Below are 20,512 nucleotides of genomic sequence, written 5' to 3' on the forward strand. Positions count from 1 at the left end.
GAGAGACATGAAAGCCTGAGATAGAGATAAATTAACAGAAAGAAAGGACGTGAAAGCAGCGAGGTCTTAGCAGTAGTCTAACAGGGTATATTCTCTGGAGTGATGAAGAGAAATGTGATAGCCTGTGCTAATCGAAACACTGGCAAGCTTGTGTGTATTGGAAAGAAAAGGATGGGAAATGTTTTCCAATGCACGCAGACATGCACACACACAAGTGTAGTGTAGTCACACCGCGGAGCAGCAGGCTCTAGCACGACAGCTGTCAGCAAGGAGAGTGGGACAGGGCATTCCAGGAATCTGTGTCAGGGAACGCTCAGAGAGCCATAATGAGTGAGGGAGACAGACTTCTGCAGTGTAGCCATTTAACATGTCACTGCTCAGTGCTCAAGCTCAATCATTGCTACAATGGTAACAGCTGGATCTGCCATCACCAACTTGTCTCAATTCTGTTCAACCTCAGCTGAACCTTTTTATTTTTTACTTGTTCCATTTTTCTCCCCAATTTCGTGATATCCAATTGGCAGTTACAGTTTTGTCTCATCGCCAGAACTCCTGTACAGACTCGGGAGAGGCGAAGGTCAAGAGCCGTGCGTCCTCTGAAACACAACCCAGCCAAGCCACACTGTTTCTGGACACAATGCACGCTTAACCCAGAAGCCATCCACACCAATGTGTCAGAGGAGACTCCTTACACCTGGTGACCGTGTCAGCATGCATTGCGCCCAGCTGTGTCAACAGGAGTCGCTAGTGCGTGATGGGACAAGAACATCCCTGCCGGCCAAACCCTCCCCTAACCCAGACGACGCTAGGCCAATTGTATGCCGCCCCATGGGTCTCCCGGTCGCGGCCGGCTGCGACAGAGCCTGGACTCGAAACAGGATCTCTAGTGGCAAAGCTAGCTTGTCTTTTTAAGGCTTTGTCAGGTGAAAGCAATAGTGTCAACTGCTAGACCACTGCTCCACTCGGGAGGCCAATCTCAACCGATCCTATCCTTATCTCTTTTCTTTTATGTATACTTGACTGGAAGTATTGACACTATTGCTTTCACCTGACAAAGCCTTAAAAAGACAAAGGTTGTCAGTGCCACTTCCCAAACACTGAACTCTCTCACTCCCGTCCCTCATGATAAAGTTGTAGCCCAACTGCAATCCTCCCTGCCCCTAACCTACTAACCCCTTTGTTTACATTCCACTTGAGAAATAGGGTGCTTGGCATTCTGGGTAGAATTCCAACAGGCAGTCTGGCCACAACAGGTTCTGTGTGTGTGTGTGTGTGTGTGTGTAGCAGAGGAATTTGAGGTACTATATGTGTTTTCTGCATGGCAGTGTAGCAGCCTCTGATGTAGCATGTATGGTTCTGGCGTTAGTGCTGGGCGATATGGCCAAACCATCATATCTTAATATAGCTGGTATGATGGCATTTGACAGTATTTTATGTTTTTAAATTATAACATTTCTAAATTTGCTTTATAAGTAGTGCATGAACTCAGGGTGGCAACACATACATTCTAAGTGATTTCAATGGGTCTTTCTCCATTCTGATTGTTTATACTGTTCAATTCAACTTTCTTGAACTCATTTGAGATCATTTCCACTCTGCCATGTAGGGCTGCATGATATGGGCAAACAACAAAACCTTATTTTGAACCAAATGTTGCTGTAGCGATTTGACTTATGATTTAGAGCAAAACACTTGGGTCAAATGTTGGAATCATGGAAATAGAATGATTATTCCAATTCTATAATTAGAATATGATAGTGGGCACTTTAAACAGTGTTGTTTGACACAAAAATGAATAGAAATGCCAAAGAGGAGTGAAAACAGCATTGTTGTTATCAACATTGTTGCATATGCTGCATTGGCCATGCAGACTGAACGTAAGTGTCTTGTGGTTGAAGAACAACAAATGTGCTCCTTGAGTGAGAGGGGGTGGGGCTAGGTCTGGAGAGAGAGAGAGAGCGGAGAGATCTGGAGAGAGAGTGAGCGGAAAGAGATGACTCAAGTAGCGAAGTAAACTATAAAATTGGACGTTAAACGCGGCGTATCACATTTAACAAACCAAACATTCAAATACCGTTATAGAAGGTAAAGTAAAAACCTAAACCGGTCCATGCATCAATACCGGTATATTGTAAAATACAGCCTGCAGATGTTAATGATTAGCCACCTGAATCCGATGTGTGTGTGTACTTACAGCAGTCGGACTCATCAGACCAGTCTCCACAGTCGTCATCTCCGTCACAGTGGTAAATGTCCAGAATACAGCGTCCGTACGCACATTGGAACTCTTCAACACTACAAGTGGCCGTCATTACATCAGATGCTACAGAGAGAGAGAGAGAGAGAGAGAAAGGGAGAGGGGTACATATTTAACACACATTCTCTTTCACCCCCAAACTTTTCTGTCATAAACTATAAAGACAGTGTGTGGTTCTGATGTAACAGTATAGCTTTCGTCCCCTCGCCCGACCCGAGCACATCAACAACAGTCACCCACGAAGCATCGTTACCCATCGCGCCACAAAAGCCGTGGCCCATGCAAAGCAAGGGGAACAACTACTTCAGGTCTCAGAGCGAGTGACGTCACCGATTGAAACGCTATTAGCGCACACCACCGCTAACTAGCTAGCCATTTCACATCGGTTACACTCACCCCCCTTTTGACCTCCTCCTTTTCTGCAGCAACCAATGATCCGGGTCAACAGCATCAATAACAGTCCGTCCCCTCGCCCCGGGATCAAACCAGGGACCCTCTGCACACATAAACAACTGACAACCACGAAGCATCGTTACCCATTGCACCAGAAAAGCAGAGCAAGGGGAACAACTACTTCAGGTCTCAGAGCGAGTGACGTCACCGATTGAAACGCTATTAGTGCGCACCACCGCTAACTAGCTAGCCATTTCACATTGGCTACACTGACATTCAGTTTGTTTTACACTAGGGCAGTCAAAATAGGTCAGGGATGAGGAGAAGTTGGGAATGTTGACACACACACCCCTTGACAACAAAGGGACGATAAGGCTCAGAGTGTAGAGTCGTGGCCGAAAGATTTGAGAATGACACAAATATACATTTTCACAAATCAGTTTGCATGATGGCAATTTGCATATACTCAAGAATGTTATGAACAGTGATCAGATGAATTGCAATTAATTGCAAAGTCCCTCTTTGCCATGCAAATTAACTGAATCCCTAAAAACATTTCTACTGCATTTCAGTCCTGCCAAAAAAGGACCAGCTGATATCATGTCAGTGATTCTCTCGTTAACACAGGTGTGAGTGTTGACGAGGACAAGGCTGAAGATCACTCTGTCATGCTGATTGAGTTCAAATAACAGACTGGAAGCTTCAAAAGGAGGGTGGTGCTTGGAATCATTGTTCTTTCTCTGTCAATCATAGTTACCGGCAAGGAAACATGTGCTGTTATCATTGCTCTGCACAAAAAGGGCTTCACAGGCAAGGATATTGCTGCCAGTAAGATTGCACCTAAATCATCCATTTATCAGATCATCAAGAACTTCAAGGAGAGAGGTTCAATTGTTGTGAAGAAGGCTTCAGGGTGCCCAAGAAAGTCCAGCAAGCGCCAAGACCGTATCCTAAAGTTGATTCAGCTGCGGGATCGAGGCACCACCAGTACAGAAATTGCTCAGGAATGGCAGCAGGCAGGTGTGAGTGCATCTGCACGCACAGTGAGGCGAAGCCTTTTGGAGGATGGCCTGGTGTCAAGAAAGGCAGCAAAGAAACCACTTCTCTCCAGGAAAAACATCAGGGACAGACTGATATTCTGCAAAAGGTACAGGGATTGGACAGCTGAGGACTGGGGTAAAGTCATTTTCTCTGATGAATCCCCTTTCTGATTGTTTGGGGCATCCGGAAAAAAGCTTGTCCAGAGAAGACAAGGCGAGCGCTAAAATCAGTCCTGTGTCATGCCAACAGTAAAGCATCCTGAGACCATTCATGTGTGGGGTTGCTTCTCAGCCAAGGGAGTGGGCTCACTCACAGTTTTGCCTAAGAACACATCCATGAATAAAGAATGGTACCAACACATCCTCCGAGAGCAACTTCTCCCAACCATCCAGGAACAGTTTGGTGACAAACAATGCCTTTTCCAGCATGATGGAGCACCTTGCCATAAGTCAAAAGTGATAACTAAATGGCTCGGGGAACAAAACATCAATATTTTGGGTCCATGGGCAGGGAACTCCCCAGACCTTAGTCCCATTGAGAACTTGTGGTCAATCCTCAAGAGGCTGGTGGACAAACAAAAACCCACCAATTCTGACAAACTCCAAGCATTGATTATGCAAGAATGGGCTGCCATCAGTCAGGATGTGGCACAGTAGTTAGTTGACAGCATGCCAGGGCGGATTGTAGAGGTCTTGAAAAAGAACGGTCAACACTGCAAATATTGACTCTTTGCATCAACTTCATGTAATTGTCAATAAAAGCCTTTGACACTGATGAAATGCTTGTAATTATACTTCAGTATTCCCTAGTAACGTCTGACAAAAATATCTAAAGACACTGAAGCAGCAAACTTTGTGGAAATTAATATTTGTGTCATTCTCAAAACTTTTGGCCATGACTGTACACCTGTGTGAGGCCCTTTGAAATCCTGCTGCCAATCCTTTATCTATACTATTGAAATCCCCCTCGCCAGAGAGAGAGAAGAGAGAGAGTGTGGACAAACGTACAGTACGTGTCTCAGGAGGTTTTGGGATATGCAAAAAAACAAACCATTTCTATTTCACAACATGCGTATATATAATACGAGTCTGATGGTCCTTAATACTGAATAGTGTCTGTTCCAGGCGTGTAGGAGTCAAAATAAGAATACTGGAAGAGATGGAGACCCACACACTGTAGAAAAAAGGAATACTTTCAAAACTGAGGCTTGAATGCAATTACTAAAACATCATGGTGGCTGAAAAAATCATGTGAAAAGTGAAAACAAAAACGTTTTATGCAGAAACGTTTGTTTTGTTTTCACCTTTCATTTATGCACTGTTGATTTTTTGGGCATCAGGATGTTTTAATAAACATTTTTATTTTGTGTTTAAGCTTTAGTTTTGGATTAATTCCTCAGTTTTAGATGTATTCCTCTTTTGACAGTGTCAGGGTCTCCATCTCTTGTCCATGTGTGAAACAGGACAAATATAAGCACACACACACACACACACACACACAGGGCAACTCACGGCAGTTTTCCTCGTCTGATCCGTCCTTGCAGTCAGTGTCTCCATCACAGTACCAGTGTTCAGCAATGCAGCTCCCATCTGTACAGCGAAACTCCTTATCGGAACACTTACGCATGTCTGTGTGAGAGAGTGAGTGTGAGTGAGTGAGTGAGATAGAGGGGAGAAAGAGAGAGAAATTAAGAGAGAGGGAAAGAGAGATATTGAGTTATTAAAGTCAACGGATTGAGTTGTGACAAAGACAATAACTTTCTGAATATATGTGTATACTGTAGGAGTGAATGTATGGTGTGCATGTGTGTGTTTGTGCATGTGTAGCTCACCACACAGCTCGTCACTGTTATCCCCACAGTCATTGTCCCCATCACAGTGCCACAGGCTGCGGATGCAGTAGCCGTTCTGACAATGGAACTCATCCTCTTCACACTCTCTAGGAGCTACAGACAAAGAGAGAGAGACAGGATGTCAATGAAAGGACAAATCCCACAAACAACATCCTATACACCACTTGTATGATGTACAAGTGTGCACACACCGCATGCTCGCACACAACAGCTTAGTAACATTTCTCTTACATAGAAAATAGCTGTCTATTAACCTCCAGTGGACAACCTCCCATCAAATCAAAGTTGATTTGTCACATGCGCCGAATACACCACGTATTGACCTTACAGTGAAATGCTTACTTACAATTCCTTAACCAACAATACATAGTCTTATGGCTTGCGGGGTAAAAGCTGTTGAGAAGCCTTTTAGTCCTAGACTTTGCGCTCCGGTCTATGACTGGGGTGGCTGGAGTCTTTGCCCATTTTTAGGGCCTTCCTCTGACATCGTCTGGTACAAAGGTCCTGGATGGCAGGTAGCTTAGCCCCAGTGATATACTGGGCCTTGCAGTCGAAGGCTGAGCAGTTGCTGTACCAAGCAGTGTTGGAACCAGTCAGGATGCTCTCGATGTTGCTGCTGTAGAACCTTTTGAGGATCTGAGGACCAATTCCAAACTTTTTAGTTTCCTGAGGGGGAATAGGCTAGGGAATAGGGAATAGTGCCCTTCGGTTGCCTTTGTGTTCTTGGCCACAGGGACTATGGTGGTCTGCTTGAAACATGTTGGTATTACAGACTCAATCAGGGACATGTTGAAAATGTCAGTGAAGACACTTGCCAGTTGGTCAGCACATGCCCGGAGCAACCGTCCTGGTAATCCGTCTGGCCCAGCGGCCTTGTGAATGTTGGGCAGCCCGCGGCTGTGCTTCCCTTTGTAGTCTGTAATTGTTTGCAGGCCTTGCCACATCCGACGAGCATCGGAACCGGTGTAGTACAATTCAATCTTAGTCCTGTATTGGCGCTTTGCCTGTTTGATGGTTTGTCTGAGGACGTAGCAGGATTTCTTATAAGCTTTCAGGTTAGAGTCCCGCTCCTTGAAGGCGGCAGCTCTACACTTTGGCTCAGTAGGGATGTTGCCTATAATCCATGGTTTCTGGTTGGGGTATGTACGTACAGTCACTGTGGGGACGACGTCATTGATGCACTTATTGATGAAGCGGAACATATTCCAGTCTGTGCTAGCAAAACAGTCCTGTAGCTTAGCATCAGCATCATCTGACCACTTCTTTATTGACCGAGTCACTGGTGCCTTCAACTTTAGTTTTTGCTTGTAAACAGGAATCAGGAGGATGGAATTATGGTCAGATTTGCCAAATGGGGGGCGAGGGAGAGCTTTGTATGCGTTTCTGTGTGTGGTGTAAAGGTGGTCTAGAGTTTTTTTTCCCCTCTGGATGCACATTTCACATGCTGATAGAAATGAGTTAAGACTGATTTCAGTTTCCCTGCATTAAAGTCCCGGCCACTAGGAGTGCCACCTCTGGGTGGGCGTTTTCCTGTTTGCTTATTTCCTTATACAGAGTGCGGTCTTAGTGCCAGCATCCGTCTGTGGTGGTAAATAAACAAACAACCCCAAAAAATATAGATGAAAACTTTCTTGGCAAATTTTGTGCTCTACAGCTTATCATGACATACTCTACTTCAGGCGAGCAAAATCTAGAGACTTCCTTAGATTTCGTGCACCAGCTGTTACCAGCTGTCATATTATATATATATACACAGACCATGTTCCCTCATGCTGTTCTATCTTGCTGGTGCAGCGTACATCCCGCCAGCTGAATGTTATCCATGTCGTCATTCAGCCATGAATTGGCAAAACATATGATATTACAGTTTTTGATGTCCCGTTGATTGGATATTCGTGATCGTACCTCATCTATCTTTGGCAAGTAATATTGATGGTAAAGGCAGATTCCCCAATCGCCGTCGGCGGATCCTTACAAGGCACCTCACCCTGTGTCCTCTATACCTGCGTCACCTTCTCCTACCAATGACGGGGATATTGGCCTTGTCGGGTGTCTGAAGTACATCCTGTGCGTCTTTCTTGTTGCAGAAACAAATCTTTGTCTAATCCGAGGTGAGTGATCACTGACCTGTTATCCAGAAGCTTTTTTTTGACATAAGATACGGTGGCAGAAACATTATGTACAAAATTTGTTACAAATAACATGAAAAAAACCACATAATAGCACAATTGGTTAGGCGCCCGTAAAACGGCTGCCATTTCTTCCACCGCCATCTTCACACTGATGGTTAACCTCTGATCTAAAATACATTGTCATATCCACCACAACAACCCCCCAAAACCTCCTTACAATAATTTATCTGATGTTATCATTAGTTCCACTTACTAGCTCTCTTAGGCCTACAACAATAGTCCTGGCTAAAGGAGGGACAGGTAAACAGGTTAGTATCAGAAGGAAGTACCATGATTTCTGCCTGAATAGCCCCAGACCGGGGGTGATATATTATTTCAAGCATGTTGTTTGTGTGCATGTGTGTGTGAGGTGGTTTGCTGCCTTAGAAGGTTAACTAATTATGAAATCTACCTCAATTATACATGGACTGCGAATAAAATGCATACAGAGGCTCAGTCAAAGAAATCCACTTACAAATGTGACGGCAGTTCAGCGGAATAGAAAGACAGGAAAAAAGGGACGGCCGCAGAAATGTTTGAGGATAAAATTCTTATTTTTCATTGAGACTGTACTTCCTACCTCAGTGACTATTGCGACGGAACGTGACCCATATCTACTACCTCTCATCTCTTTCTCTTGTTTTCTCACACACAGGTATCCTGTGCTTTATGACCCAACAGAGTCCTCAGAACAGAAAAGACGAGATATATTCGTATTTTTATTTAAGATTACTCTCGCCCCTCTCCTATTCAGATGCAACAGAGTAGGAGAAGGACCCGGAACGGGAGCACAAGACAAAGCTAGCCCCTAGATTAGTCTTTAAACTACAAGTCTATTGCTGAATCTCATTCCAAAAACTCACTTGGCACACTTAGTAGAATTTAATGGAATCTCTCATCTGTCTCCCTCTTTCCCTCCCTCTAATTCCTAAGCCAGAAAGTTCAGAAGTCACGTGTCCTTAGGCAGATCATCAGTCAGAGAGTGGGCAGAGGATAGAGATGAAAGGTCACTGTGATTCATTACCAGGGTCATTATGCATTGAGGTGTGTTTGTGTATGTGTGAAAAAATAAATAAAACTAAATATATTCATTTTATAACTCGTTTTTTCCTTGAGTATTACCTATGCATTTTCAGGATTTGCCTTCCCTCCTTGCCCCTGCCTGCCTTGCATCCTCCTCTCATCCCATGTGTTGACATAGAAAAGAGCATAAGTTGTGAACAATCCCATCAGACTCCAGTCCTACCTACCTACCTACAGGTTATAAAAAAGAGCAGAAGCTCTGAATAGTATTTTAACCTAGGTCTGGTGTGTGATAACACTGTGGATATGTAGTTATGGGTGTTCTGCTGAATGTTTGACAAACAAACAAAAACATGATATGAACGTAGGAACACACCCATACCGGCACACTCACTCACTTTCTCACACACTCACTCACTTTCTCTCACACACACACACACACACACACGTCTCTTTTTCCAGTTTTGTTGTCTGAAACTTTGACAAGTCGCTAAGCTCAAGTGGAGCATGACGGATTTTCCCACGTCTTTCTCCTTTCTCTTCCCCTTCTCTCTTTAAATAATGGAATAAAACAACAACAGTGGTGGGAAAGAAACTAGGGAGGGGAACAGAAAGACAGAGAGAAAAAGGTCTGAAATAATAAGTAGGCCGAGGAGCGACGGAGGGGGAAATTTACAGGGCTGGGGCATGAAGATGAAAAATTAATGGCTGGCTCACGGCAGACGGACCCCCCATCAGGATGGGATTCTACGTCTGGCTCCTGAAATATGGGTCAGACAGGAGAGAGGGAAGCAGGGAATGAGAGAATCGGAGCGAGCGAAAGAGCGAGAGAGAGAAAATCAGAGAAAGAGAATCAGAGAGAAAGAAAGCCCACCTCTATACAGAGTTATCTGGGGAAAAAACGAGGGAACGAGAGAATCTGAGAAAGAGAGAAAGGATGAACTGAAGTACAAGCTGGCAGGGTTAGCTTGGATCAATTACATCAGAAATTCAGGAAATTCAATCCATGGAGTTGGAAATTAATCGTACCAAGTTTCTCATTCCGATCTATGTGGTGATCTCTGATAATGACTTAATGGGTGCAGAGGTGTGTGGACTGAAATCTATCTCAACCACAGGGTACTTATTGTGACACATTATTGTAATAGACAGTTGTGAATGTGTGTGTGCAAGCACAACCTTATAAATCCCTTTAAGCATTTAAAAATATGTTAATGAATCCAGAACATTATTTTGAAGGCTCCATCAAGAGCCATAGTATAGTTGAAATAATTTCCCGGCATACATTTCCACTCACTACACAGGGTATATAGCAGTATGATCAGGCCAATGGAAATACTCAGCCTCTACATGGATTATATTGGACACTTTCAACCCAGTGAGTCACTCTGGATCAAAGCAGTTGGACAAAGTCTTCATTTAGACTGACCACTAACTACATCTCAACCCAGAAACAACTCTGACACTGACAGCTGGAGTGGATAGGGAAACATCAGTACCCTGTGTATGGCTGCTTCCCAAATGGCACCCTATTCCATAGGGCTCTGCTCAAAAGTAGTGCACTATATAGGGAATAGGGTGCCATTTGGGATGAAGCATATAAGTACATGTAAGTAAAAATATGCACCAATTCCTGACGTGTGTAAGTACATGGCGATATAAATATGAGTGTATAAATATACACACTACCACTCTCTCGATGCCTTTCTACTGCTGCCAGCCAGCTGAAGCCTTTTCCAGTTTCTTTCCCCGGCACGTGCACACACATGCATACACAAATGCACACACACACACACACAGGCAACAGGAGAAAGCATGTGAACGGTAAGGTAAAAGGTCATCCTCAGAGTCAGGTGTGGTTGCCATGGGAGCAGTGACCTCCCTAATGGGAGTGTGTGTGTGTGTGTGTGTGTATACATACATACAAAGACACACACACACACACACACACACACACACACACACACACACTATTGGAAGAAAAGGTTCCATATCAGTGGATATCTTTACATTCCATGTTTATGATATTCTAGAGCATACAGACCATTTCAAATCAAATCTAAATTGTATTTGTCACATGCGCTGAAAACAACAGGTGTAGACCTTACTGTGAAATGCTTACTTACTTACCAACAATGCAGTTTAAAAAAAAGAAGTAAAGAAGAGACTGATAAGTAAAACTGATTTAAGTTTCCCTGCATTAAAGTCCTAGGGTACTAGGAGTGCTGCCTCTTCAGCCATGACACCGTGAAGCATAAGATGTTACAGTTTTTAATGTCCGGTTGGTAGTTTAATCTTCCTCGTAACTAGGCGATTTTATTGTCCAAAGATTGCACGTTTGCTAACAGAATGGAGGGAAGTTGGGGTTTATTCGATCGCCTGTGAATTCTCAGAAGGCAGCCGGACCTTCAGCCCCTCTTCCTCCACCTCCTCGTCACGCAGATCACGGGGATCGGGGCCTGTTCCAAGGGAAGCAGAGTATCCTTCACGTCGGGCTCGTCAGAGTCGTGAAAGGAAAAAGTGTCATGCCCTGGTCTTAGTATTCTGTGTTTTCTTTTTTAGGTTGGTTAGGCCAGGGTGTGACATGGGTGATTTTTGTGTCTTGTTTTGTCTAGGGGTTTTGTAGTCTATGGGGTTGTGTTCAGTTGAGTGTTCTAGGTAAGTCTATGGTTGCCTGGAGTGGTTCTCAATCAGAGGCAGGTGTTTATCGTTGTCTCTGATTGGGAACCATATTTAGGCAGCCATATTCTTTAGGTATCTTGTGGGTGGTTGTTCCTGTCTGTGTTTTGCACAAGTTAGGACTGTTTCGGTTTTTCCACGTTTTCATCTTTCATTAAAGATGTTTATAAATAACCACGCTGCATTTTGGTCCTCCTCTCCTTCCCAGGAAGAAAACCGTTACAGAACCACCCAACCATAACAGGACCAAGCGGTGTTGTGACAGGCAGCGGCAGCAGGAGCAGCGCAAGGAGGAATGGACATGGGATGATGTGTTGGACGGCAAGGGTTGCTACACTTGGGAGGAGATCCTGGCGGGAAAGGATCGCCTCCCATGGGAACAGGTGGAGGCAGCTAGGAGAGCAGAGGCAGCCGGAGAGAGGAGCCGGCGATACGAGGGAACACGGCTGGCAAGGAAGCCCGAGAGTCAGCCCCAAAAATGTATTGGGGAGGCACACAGGGAGTATGGCGAAGCCAGGTAGGAGACCTGCGCCAACTTCCTGTGCTTACCGGGGGTCTAGAGAGACCGGGCAGGCACCGTGTTATGCTGTGGAGCGCACGGTGTCCCCAGTGCGGGTGCATAGCCCGGTACGGTACACACCAGCTCCTCGTATCGGCCGGGTTAGAGTGGACATTGAGCCAGGTGTCATGAAGCCGGCTCTACGCATCTGGTCTCCAGTGCATCTCCTTGGGCCGGCGTACATGGCACCAGCCTTACGTATGGTGTCCCCGGTTCGCCTGCACAGCCCAGTGCGGGCTATTCCACCTCGCCGCACTGGCAGGGCGACCGGGAGCATTCAACCGGGTAAGGTTGGGCAGGCTCGGTGCTCAAGAGCTCCAGTGCGTATGAACGGTCCGGTCTATCCAGTACCACCTCCACGCACCAGCCCTCCGGTGGCAGCTCCCCGCACTCACCCTGAGGTGCGTGTCCTCGGCCCAGTACCACCAGTGCCGGCACCACGCACCAGGCCTACAGTGCGCCTATTCTGTCCAGAGCTGCTAGAGTCTCCCGCCTGTCCAGAGCTGCCCGTCTGTCCTGAGCCGCCAGAGTCTCCCGTCTGTCATGAGCCGCCAGAGTCTCCCGTCTGTCCTGAGCCGCCAGAGTCTCCCGTCTGTCATGAGCCGCCAGAGTCTCCCGTCTATCATGAGCCGCCAGAGCCACCAGTCAGCCAGGATCTTCCAGAGCCGCCAGAGTCTCCCGTCTGTCATGAGCCGCCAGAGTCTCCCGTCTGTCATGAGCCGCCAGAGTCTCCCGTCTGTCATGAGCCGCCAGAGTCTCCCGTCTGTCATGAGCCGCCAGAGTCTCCCGTCTGTCATGAGCCGCCAGAGTCTCCCGTCTGTCATGAGCCGCCAGAGTCTCCCGTCTGTCATGAGCCGCCAGAGTCTCCCGTCTGTCATGAGCCGCCAGAGTCTCCCGTCTGTCATGAGCCGCCAGAGTCTCCCGTCTATCATGAGCCGCCAGAGCCACCAGTCAGCCAGGATCTTCCAGAGCCGCCAGAGTCTCCCGTCTGTCATGAGCCGCCAGAGTCTCCCGTCTGTCATGAGCCGCCAGAGTCTCGTCTATCATGAGCCGCCAGTCAGCCAGGATCTTCCAGAGCCGCCAGTCAGCCAGGATCCGCCAGAGCCGCCAGTCAGCCAGGATCCGCCAGAGCCGCCAGTCTGCCAGAGCCGCCAGTCAGCCAGGATCTTCCAGAGCCGCCAGTCAGCCAGGATCTTCCAGAGCCGCCAGTCAGCCAGGATCCGCCAGAGCCGCCAGTCAGCCAGGATCCGCCAGAGCCGCCAGTCTGCCAGGATCCGCCAGAGCCGCCAGTCTGCCAGGATCCGCCAGAGCCGCCAGTCTGCCAGGATCCGCCAGTCCCGAGCTACCCCTCAGTCCCGAGCTGTCTCTCAGTCCGGAGCTGCCCCTCAGTCCAGTGGGGCCCTTTGTTAAGGTTACCAGGCCAAGGTCGGCGGCGAGGGTCGCCACTCAAGGGACGCTAAGTAAGCGGACTAAGACTGTGTTGGAGTGGTGTCCACGTCCCGCGCCAGAGCCACCACCGTGGACAGACGCCCACCCAGACCCTCCCCTATGGGTTTAGGTGTGCGGCCGGGAGTCCGCACCTTTTGGGGGGGGGGGGGGTACTGTCACGCCCTGGTCTTAGTTTTCTGTGTTTTCTTTATTATGTTGGTTAGGCCAGGGTGTGACATGGGTGATTTCTGTGTCTTGTTTTGTCTAGGGGTTTTGTAGTCTATGGGGTTGTGTTCAGTTGAGTGTTCTAGGTAAGTCTATGATTGCCTGGAGTGGTTCTCAATCAGAGGCAGGTGTTTATCGTTGTCTCTGATTGGGAACCATATTTAGGCATCCATATTCTTTAAGTATCTTGTGGGTGGTTTTTCCTGTCTCTGTGTTTTGCATCAGTTAGGACTGTTTCGGTTTTTCCACGTTTTCTTATTTTGTATAGTGTTCACGTTTTCATCTTTAAATAACCACGCTGCATTTTGGTCCTCTCCTTCCCAGGAAGAAAACCGTTACAGAAAGAGGATTCTGCTAGTCCGTGGTGAGTAATCGCAGTCCTGATGTCTAGAAGTTATAAGAGACGGTAGGGGCAACATTATGTACAAAATAAGTAAAATAATAAGTTACAAACAACGCAAGTAAGTGAACAAAAAACAAATCGGCTGGGGGCACGTAAAACGCCTGCTATCTTCTCCGGCGGCATCCTGCGCCTGCCATCCTCTGAATTGCCTTGTTGATAGTGTTAAGGCAGAGCAGAGCATTATTATGGTGAGACTTCTCCCCATTTTAGCTACTGTTGTACCAATATGTTTTCACCATAACAGTTTACTACAATCCAGGGTTATTCCAAGCAGTTTAGTCACCTCAACTTGCTCAATTTCCACATTATTCATTATGAGACATAGTTGAGGTTTCGTGAATGATTTCTCCCAAATACAATGCTTGCTTCCTTGCTACACATTCCGAAACGAACTGCAGCTCTTTGTTAAGTGTTGCAATCATTTTAGTTGCTGTAGTAGCTGACGTTACTCAAAGACAGTGGCAGGTCTTAACAAAAGACTCCTCTATGCAAGTAATCATTTCAACAGAATGTTAATGTCACTACGAAAACTTGTGTAGCAAAATTTGAAATTGTGTTTTTTACATTTGATAAAAGTAGAGACTTGGAGCTAGAAAATGGTTTATCATATTCTACGGTTGAGGAACAATGGGAAAGTAATTCTGCTTTGAAAGTTGTTAAAGTTATAACCTCACTTTTGAGAAAATGGTCTTTGAATGTTTTGGTACTACTACTGGAAAGCTCCTCTTTGTCTTCACCCATTCAGCATCGTTCACACCCTCTTAAGCTTTAGCCCCACCCATCTCTTTAAGGGTTGATCTGAGCGTTCTGTCCTAACAACAGCAGTTGTTGGCTAGCTTGCTAGCTATTTCCAGACACAAATGAGAGAACAGCTCACTGACCAAGTTTTCTCAACTTTACTATCGGGCCATAACCATGTCAATCAACGCTTGAATTGAAACATAGTTCCCACCCTGGATTCTGATGCCAATACAGTCCCAATTGTTTTCATTGCAGCCTTGTTTGAATGCCACAATTACCCACATTTGTAAGGAATGGGGTTAGTCAACAGTAAATGCTAACTGGTAGCCTAGCTAGCCAACAAATAATGACATTGCTATTATTTTACCCCCTATCAAGCTATGTGGTGACAGCTAATGTTTTAAAAGGTTTAGCCGTATTTTGTATTACAGGTTAATATAAGCTAGCTGGCTAACTCAGTAACTTGGCTAGCTAGCAACTTGGTTAGCTAGCAACTTGGTTAGCTAGCAACTTGGTTAGCTAGCTTGTTCTCGTCATGAAGGAAGCAGGTAGAGCAGCTACCTTGTGGTATGGTTAGTGAAATGACAATATTTTCTTTCAATATCGACACAATATTGATTCATGATTTATGCATTGACAGTTTGAAGTGGATCACAGACCAACACTACCACCACGTTGAGTCTGGACTGCGAGGGACCGCCGCTGACAACCAAATCTTGACCCATCATATCCATCGTCTATAACAAACAGGGCGGTCCCTTTTATCAGACATACAAGGATGAATATTACATATCATGTACGGATAACTATTGATTTTTATACCATTTTTATTATACAGATACCTGCCGGGGTGGCAGATAGCCTAGTGGTTAGAGTGTTGGACTAGTAACCAAAAGGTTGCAAGATCGAATCCCCGTTCTACCACTGAACAAGGCAGTTAAACCCACTGTTCCTAGGCCGTCATTGAAAATAAGAATTTGTTCTTAACTGACCTGCCTAGTTAAACAAAGGTAAAAATAAATAAATAAATTGATCAGGTAATGACTACAGGTATGAGACATTTCTGAAAGTATGTGGATTCGTTCATGCCCAAGTATAAAGGCTTAGATATGTCAGCATGTTGACACATATCCTTCCCGGAGTAAAATTATTCTACAAATATGTAAGCGTGCATCAGGTCTTACATGTATCTCACCCCAGATATCTCCCTGCACTCACATGATAGCAGGAAGATTTCTGAGGTCAGGACTGGATGCATGTAGAATTGTTTTATTTAACCTTCATTTAACTAGGCCAGTCAGTTAAGAACAAATTCTTATTTTCAATGACGGCCTACAGAAATTGTGCGTGTGTGTGTGTGTGTGTATGTGTGAGACTTACGACAGTCCTGTTCGTCGGAGTCATCCTCACAGTCGTTGTCCCCGTCACACACCCAGGAGCGGCGGATACACTTCCCATTGTCACAGTGGAAGTCCAGTGGAGAGCAGGTGGGTAGCACTACAGAGGAAAACACCAGCCATTAACACCGCCGAAGCAAAGCACGAGCATACACACACAAATGCATGATAGCGAACATGGCCCCATGGTCACAGCCAATACACAGAGTATACAAATGACATAGACTGTCCAGGTGAATCCAGGTGAATTCTAGGATCCCTTATTGATGTTACTTGTTAAATCCACTTCAATAAGTATAGATGAAGGGGAGGAGACGGGTTAAATAAGGATTTTTAAGCATTGAGACAATTGAGACATGGATTGTGTATGTGTGCCAGTCAGAGGGAGAATGGGCAAGACAAAAGGCAGGCACACCGGCATGTGTCAAGAACTGCAACACTGCTGGATTTTTCACGCTCAACAGTTTTCTGTATGTATAAGGAATGGTCCTCCGCACAAAAGGACATCCAGCCAACTTTGCACAACGGTGGGAAGCATTGGAGTCAACATGGGCCAGCATCCCTGTGGAACGTTCATGACACATTGTAGAATCCATGCCCCAACAAAGACAGAGACAGAATGAGAACAGAAAGTATAGGAAATAAGCAAAGACAAGGTGATGGCAGGGAAATACACTGGATGGAGGGGAGGTTGGTTATTTATTATCCCCCATATCCTATTCTATGTGTCCATTCCCTGAGTCCAGTACTCAGTGCATTCCTCACTAACTGCATATCCGCTGAGTCTGCTGTACCCATCGCAGAATGACTGGCTCTTTGTCATCAACAGATAATGAAATTACCAAGGAGAGGGGGAGGAAGAGGAGGAGGATGAAGAAGCAGAAGAGTTATCTTTCTTGTGGGCCTTCCGGCCACTAATATATACACACAAACACACACACGTACATGCCTGTTGATATGAAGTATGAAATATTGACCGTCCAACATGGACTACATGAAAAATGCATGACTTCACTGAGTAAAGCAGCCCATGCGGCAGCCAGCTATGAAGTCTGAACTGACTGAGTGAAGTAAGAACGAATAATGTGTGTGTGTGTGTGTGTGTGTGTGTGTGTGTGTGTGTGTGTGTGTGTGTGTCAGAGGCATTATGGAGTAACTGGGTGAAGAAAGCCCCACTGACCCATATAGTCCTGTATTATTAACAGAGAGAGAAAAAGAGAAAGCGAGAAAGAGAAGAAGAAATTGGAAATACAGACATTGTCATCCTACAAGAAACATGGTATAAAGGAGACGGACCCACTGGTTGCCCTCTAAGTTAAGAGCTGGTAGTCCCATCCACCAAACTACCAGGTGTGAAACAGGGAAGAGACAGTGGGTATGCTAATGTGGTATAGAACAGACCTAACCCACTCTATTAAATTAGTTAAAACAGGAACATTTTACATCTGGCGAGAAATTAATAAGGAAATTATCTCATCAGACAAAAATGTCCTCATGTGTGCTACCTACATCCCCCCAATAGAATCCCAATACTTTAACGATGACAGCTTCTCTATCCTAGAGGGGGTGGAGAAGGGATATGTACAAGTCTGTGGCAACCTAAATGCCAGAACTGGACAAGAACCCTCAGCACACAGGGGAACAAAAACCTACCTGGAGGGGACAACATTCCCTCCCCCACATGTCCCCGCCTGGACATAACTATGACAACATAACCAACAAAAACTGGTCACAACTCCTGCAGCTTCACAGGAGAGCTGTTTGAATGTAAAACATGTTTTGTTTGTTGCAAAATGCGTTTTTTGGCAGAAATGCCTTTTCGAACAAGTGAACTTTCATGTGGCTTAATAACAAACGTGTACACCATCTGTAAATACGAATACAACTCTTAAATTACAAGCCTTGTTGGTCAAGCCACAGAAAAAGCCAGCAACCTTCCCACTAGCCATGATTGGCTGAGATAATGAGTGGGCTGGACATGCCGAGAGAGGAGTTCGGATTGGTCTGCCATATAGAGGGCTTCAGCTTCAGTCTATTTGAGCTGGTCAGTCTGTGTTGGTAATGATATCGAACGCAGCTTTTTAAATATACACTGCTCAAAAAAATAAAGGGAACACTTAAACAACACAATGTAACTCCAAGTCAATCACACTTCTGTGAAATCAAACTGTCCACTTAGGAAGCAACACTGATTGACAATAAATTTCACATGCTGTTGTGCAAATGGAATAGACAACAGGTGGAAATTATAGGCAATTAGCAAGACACCCCCAATAAAGGAGTGGTTCTGCAGGTGGGGACCACAGACCACTTCTCAGTTCCTATGCTTTCTGGCTGATGTTTTGGTCACTTTTGAATGCTGGCGGTGCTTTCACTCTAGTGGTAGCATGAGACGGAGTCTACAACCCACACAAGTGGCTCAGGTAGTGCAGCTCCTCCAGGATGGCACATCAATGCGAGCTGTGGCAAGAAGGTTTGCTGTGTCTGTCAGCGTAGTGTCCAGAGCATGGAGGCGCTACCAGGAGATAGGCCAGTACATCAGGAGACATGGAGGAGGCCGTAGGAGGGCAACAACCCAGCAGCAGGACCGCTACCTCCACATTTGTGCAAGGAGGAGCACTGCCAGAGCCCTGCAAAATTACCTCCAGCAGGCCACAAATGTGCATGTCTCTGCTCAAATGATCAGAAACAGACTCCATGAGGGTGGTATGAGGGCCCGACGTCCACAGGTGGGGGTTGTGCTTACAGCCCAACACCGTGCAGGACGTTTTTCATTTGCCAGAGAACACCAAGATTGGCAAATTCGTCACTGGCACCCTGTGCTCTTCACAGATGAAAGCAGGTTCACACTGAGCACATGTGACAGACGTGACAGTCTGGAGACACCGTGGAGAACATTCTGCTGCCTGCAACATCCTCCAGCATGACCGGTTTGGCGGTGGGTCAGTTATGGTGTGGGGTGGAATTTCTTTGGGAGGCCGCACAGCCCTCCATGTGCTCGCGAGAGGTAGCCTGACTGCCATTAGGTACCGAGATGAGATCCTCAGACCCCTTGTGAGACCATATGCTGTTGCGGTTGGCCCTGGGTTCCTCCTAATGCAAGACAATGCTAGACCTCATGTGGCTGGAGTGTGTCAGCAGTTCCTGCAAGAGGAAGGCATTGATGCTATGGACTGGCCCGCCTGTTCCCCAGACCAGAATCCAATTGAGCACATCTGGGTCACTCCATCCACCAATGGCACGTTGCACCACAGACTGTCCAGGAGTTGGCGGATGCTTTACTCCAGGTCTGGGAGGAGATCCCTCAGGAGACCATCCACCACCTCATCAGGAGCATGCCCAGGCGTTGTAGGGAGGTCATACAGGCACGTGGAGGCCACACACACTACTGAGCCTCATTTTGACTTGTTTTAAGGACATTACATCAAAGTTGGATCAGCCTGTAGTGTGGTTTTCCACTTTAATTTTGAGTGTGACTCCAAATCCAGACCCTCCATGGGTTGATAATTTTGATTTCCAATTTTTGTGTGATTTTGTTGTCAGCACATTCAACTATGTAAAGAAAAAAGTATTTAATAAGAATATTTCATTCATTCAGATCTAGGATGTGTTATTTTAGTGTTCCCTTTATTTTTTTGAGCAGTGTATATATGTATATATATGGTGTAGTGGAGCTGCATAGCTAAGTGTTGCTCTCTACTCTCTGGAAGATCAAGTTTTGAAATCAGTGGAATTAGAGTATGATAGCTAAAGAGATGGAAACATGAACACACTCCTAGTGCCATACTTCAGGCGCCGACAGAGATGGCCGCCTCGCTTCGCGTTCCCAGGAAACTATGCAGTTTATATTTTATTTTTACGTGTTATTTCTTACATTTGTACCCCAGGTCATCTGGTTTCATTACATACAGTCGAGAAGAACTACTGAATATAAGAGCAGCGTCAACTCACCATCAGTACGACCAAGCATATGACTTTCCCGAAGCGGTTCCTGGGTTCTGCCTTTCACCCAGGACAACAGAATGGATCCCAGCTGGTGACCCAAAACAACGACTTCATAAAAGAGGGAAACGAAGCGGTCTTCTGGTCAGACTCCGGAGACGGGCACATTGCGCACCACTCCCTAGCATACTTCTCGCCAATGTCCAGTCTCTTGACAACAAGGTTGATGAAATCTGAGCAAGGGTAGCATTCCAGAGGGACATCAGAGACTGTAACGTTCTTTGCTTCACGGAAACATGGCTCACTCGAGAGACGCTATCGGAGTCCGTGCAGCCAGCTGGTTTCTCCACGCATCGCGCCGACAGAAACAAACATCTTTCTGGTAAGAGGGACGGGGGCGT

General features: G+C 46.0%; 1 protein-coding gene across 3 annotated transcripts in view; it reads right to left on the minus strand.

The window, feature by feature from the left end:
• Nucleotides 1–20,512, minus strand: part of lrp4 (low density lipoprotein receptor-related protein 4) — a 208,803-nt gene that overhangs the window by 65,455 nt on the left and 122,836 nt on the right. For all 3 annotated transcript variants that reach the window (XM_031808011.1, XM_031808007.1, XM_031808017.1), the window contains exons 3-6: nt 16,153–16,269; nt 5,523–5,636; nt 5,203–5,319; nt 2,195–2,323 (exon numbers count right to left, since the gene is read on the minus strand). In XM_031808011.1, coding sequence (XP_031663871.1) covers nt 2,195–2,323; nt 5,203–5,319; nt 5,523–5,636; nt 16,153–16,269 — 477 coding nt within the window. The remainder of the gene's footprint in view (nt 1–2,194; nt 2,324–5,202; nt 5,320–5,522; nt 5,637–16,152; nt 16,270–20,512) is intronic.

Source organism: Oncorhynchus kisutch, linkage group LG3, assembly GCF_002021735.2.
Source record: "Oncorhynchus kisutch isolate 150728-3 linkage group LG3, Okis_V2, whole genome shotgun sequence".
Classification (NCBI taxonomy): Eukaryota; Metazoa; Chordata; class Actinopteri; order Salmoniformes; family Salmonidae; genus Oncorhynchus; species Oncorhynchus kisutch.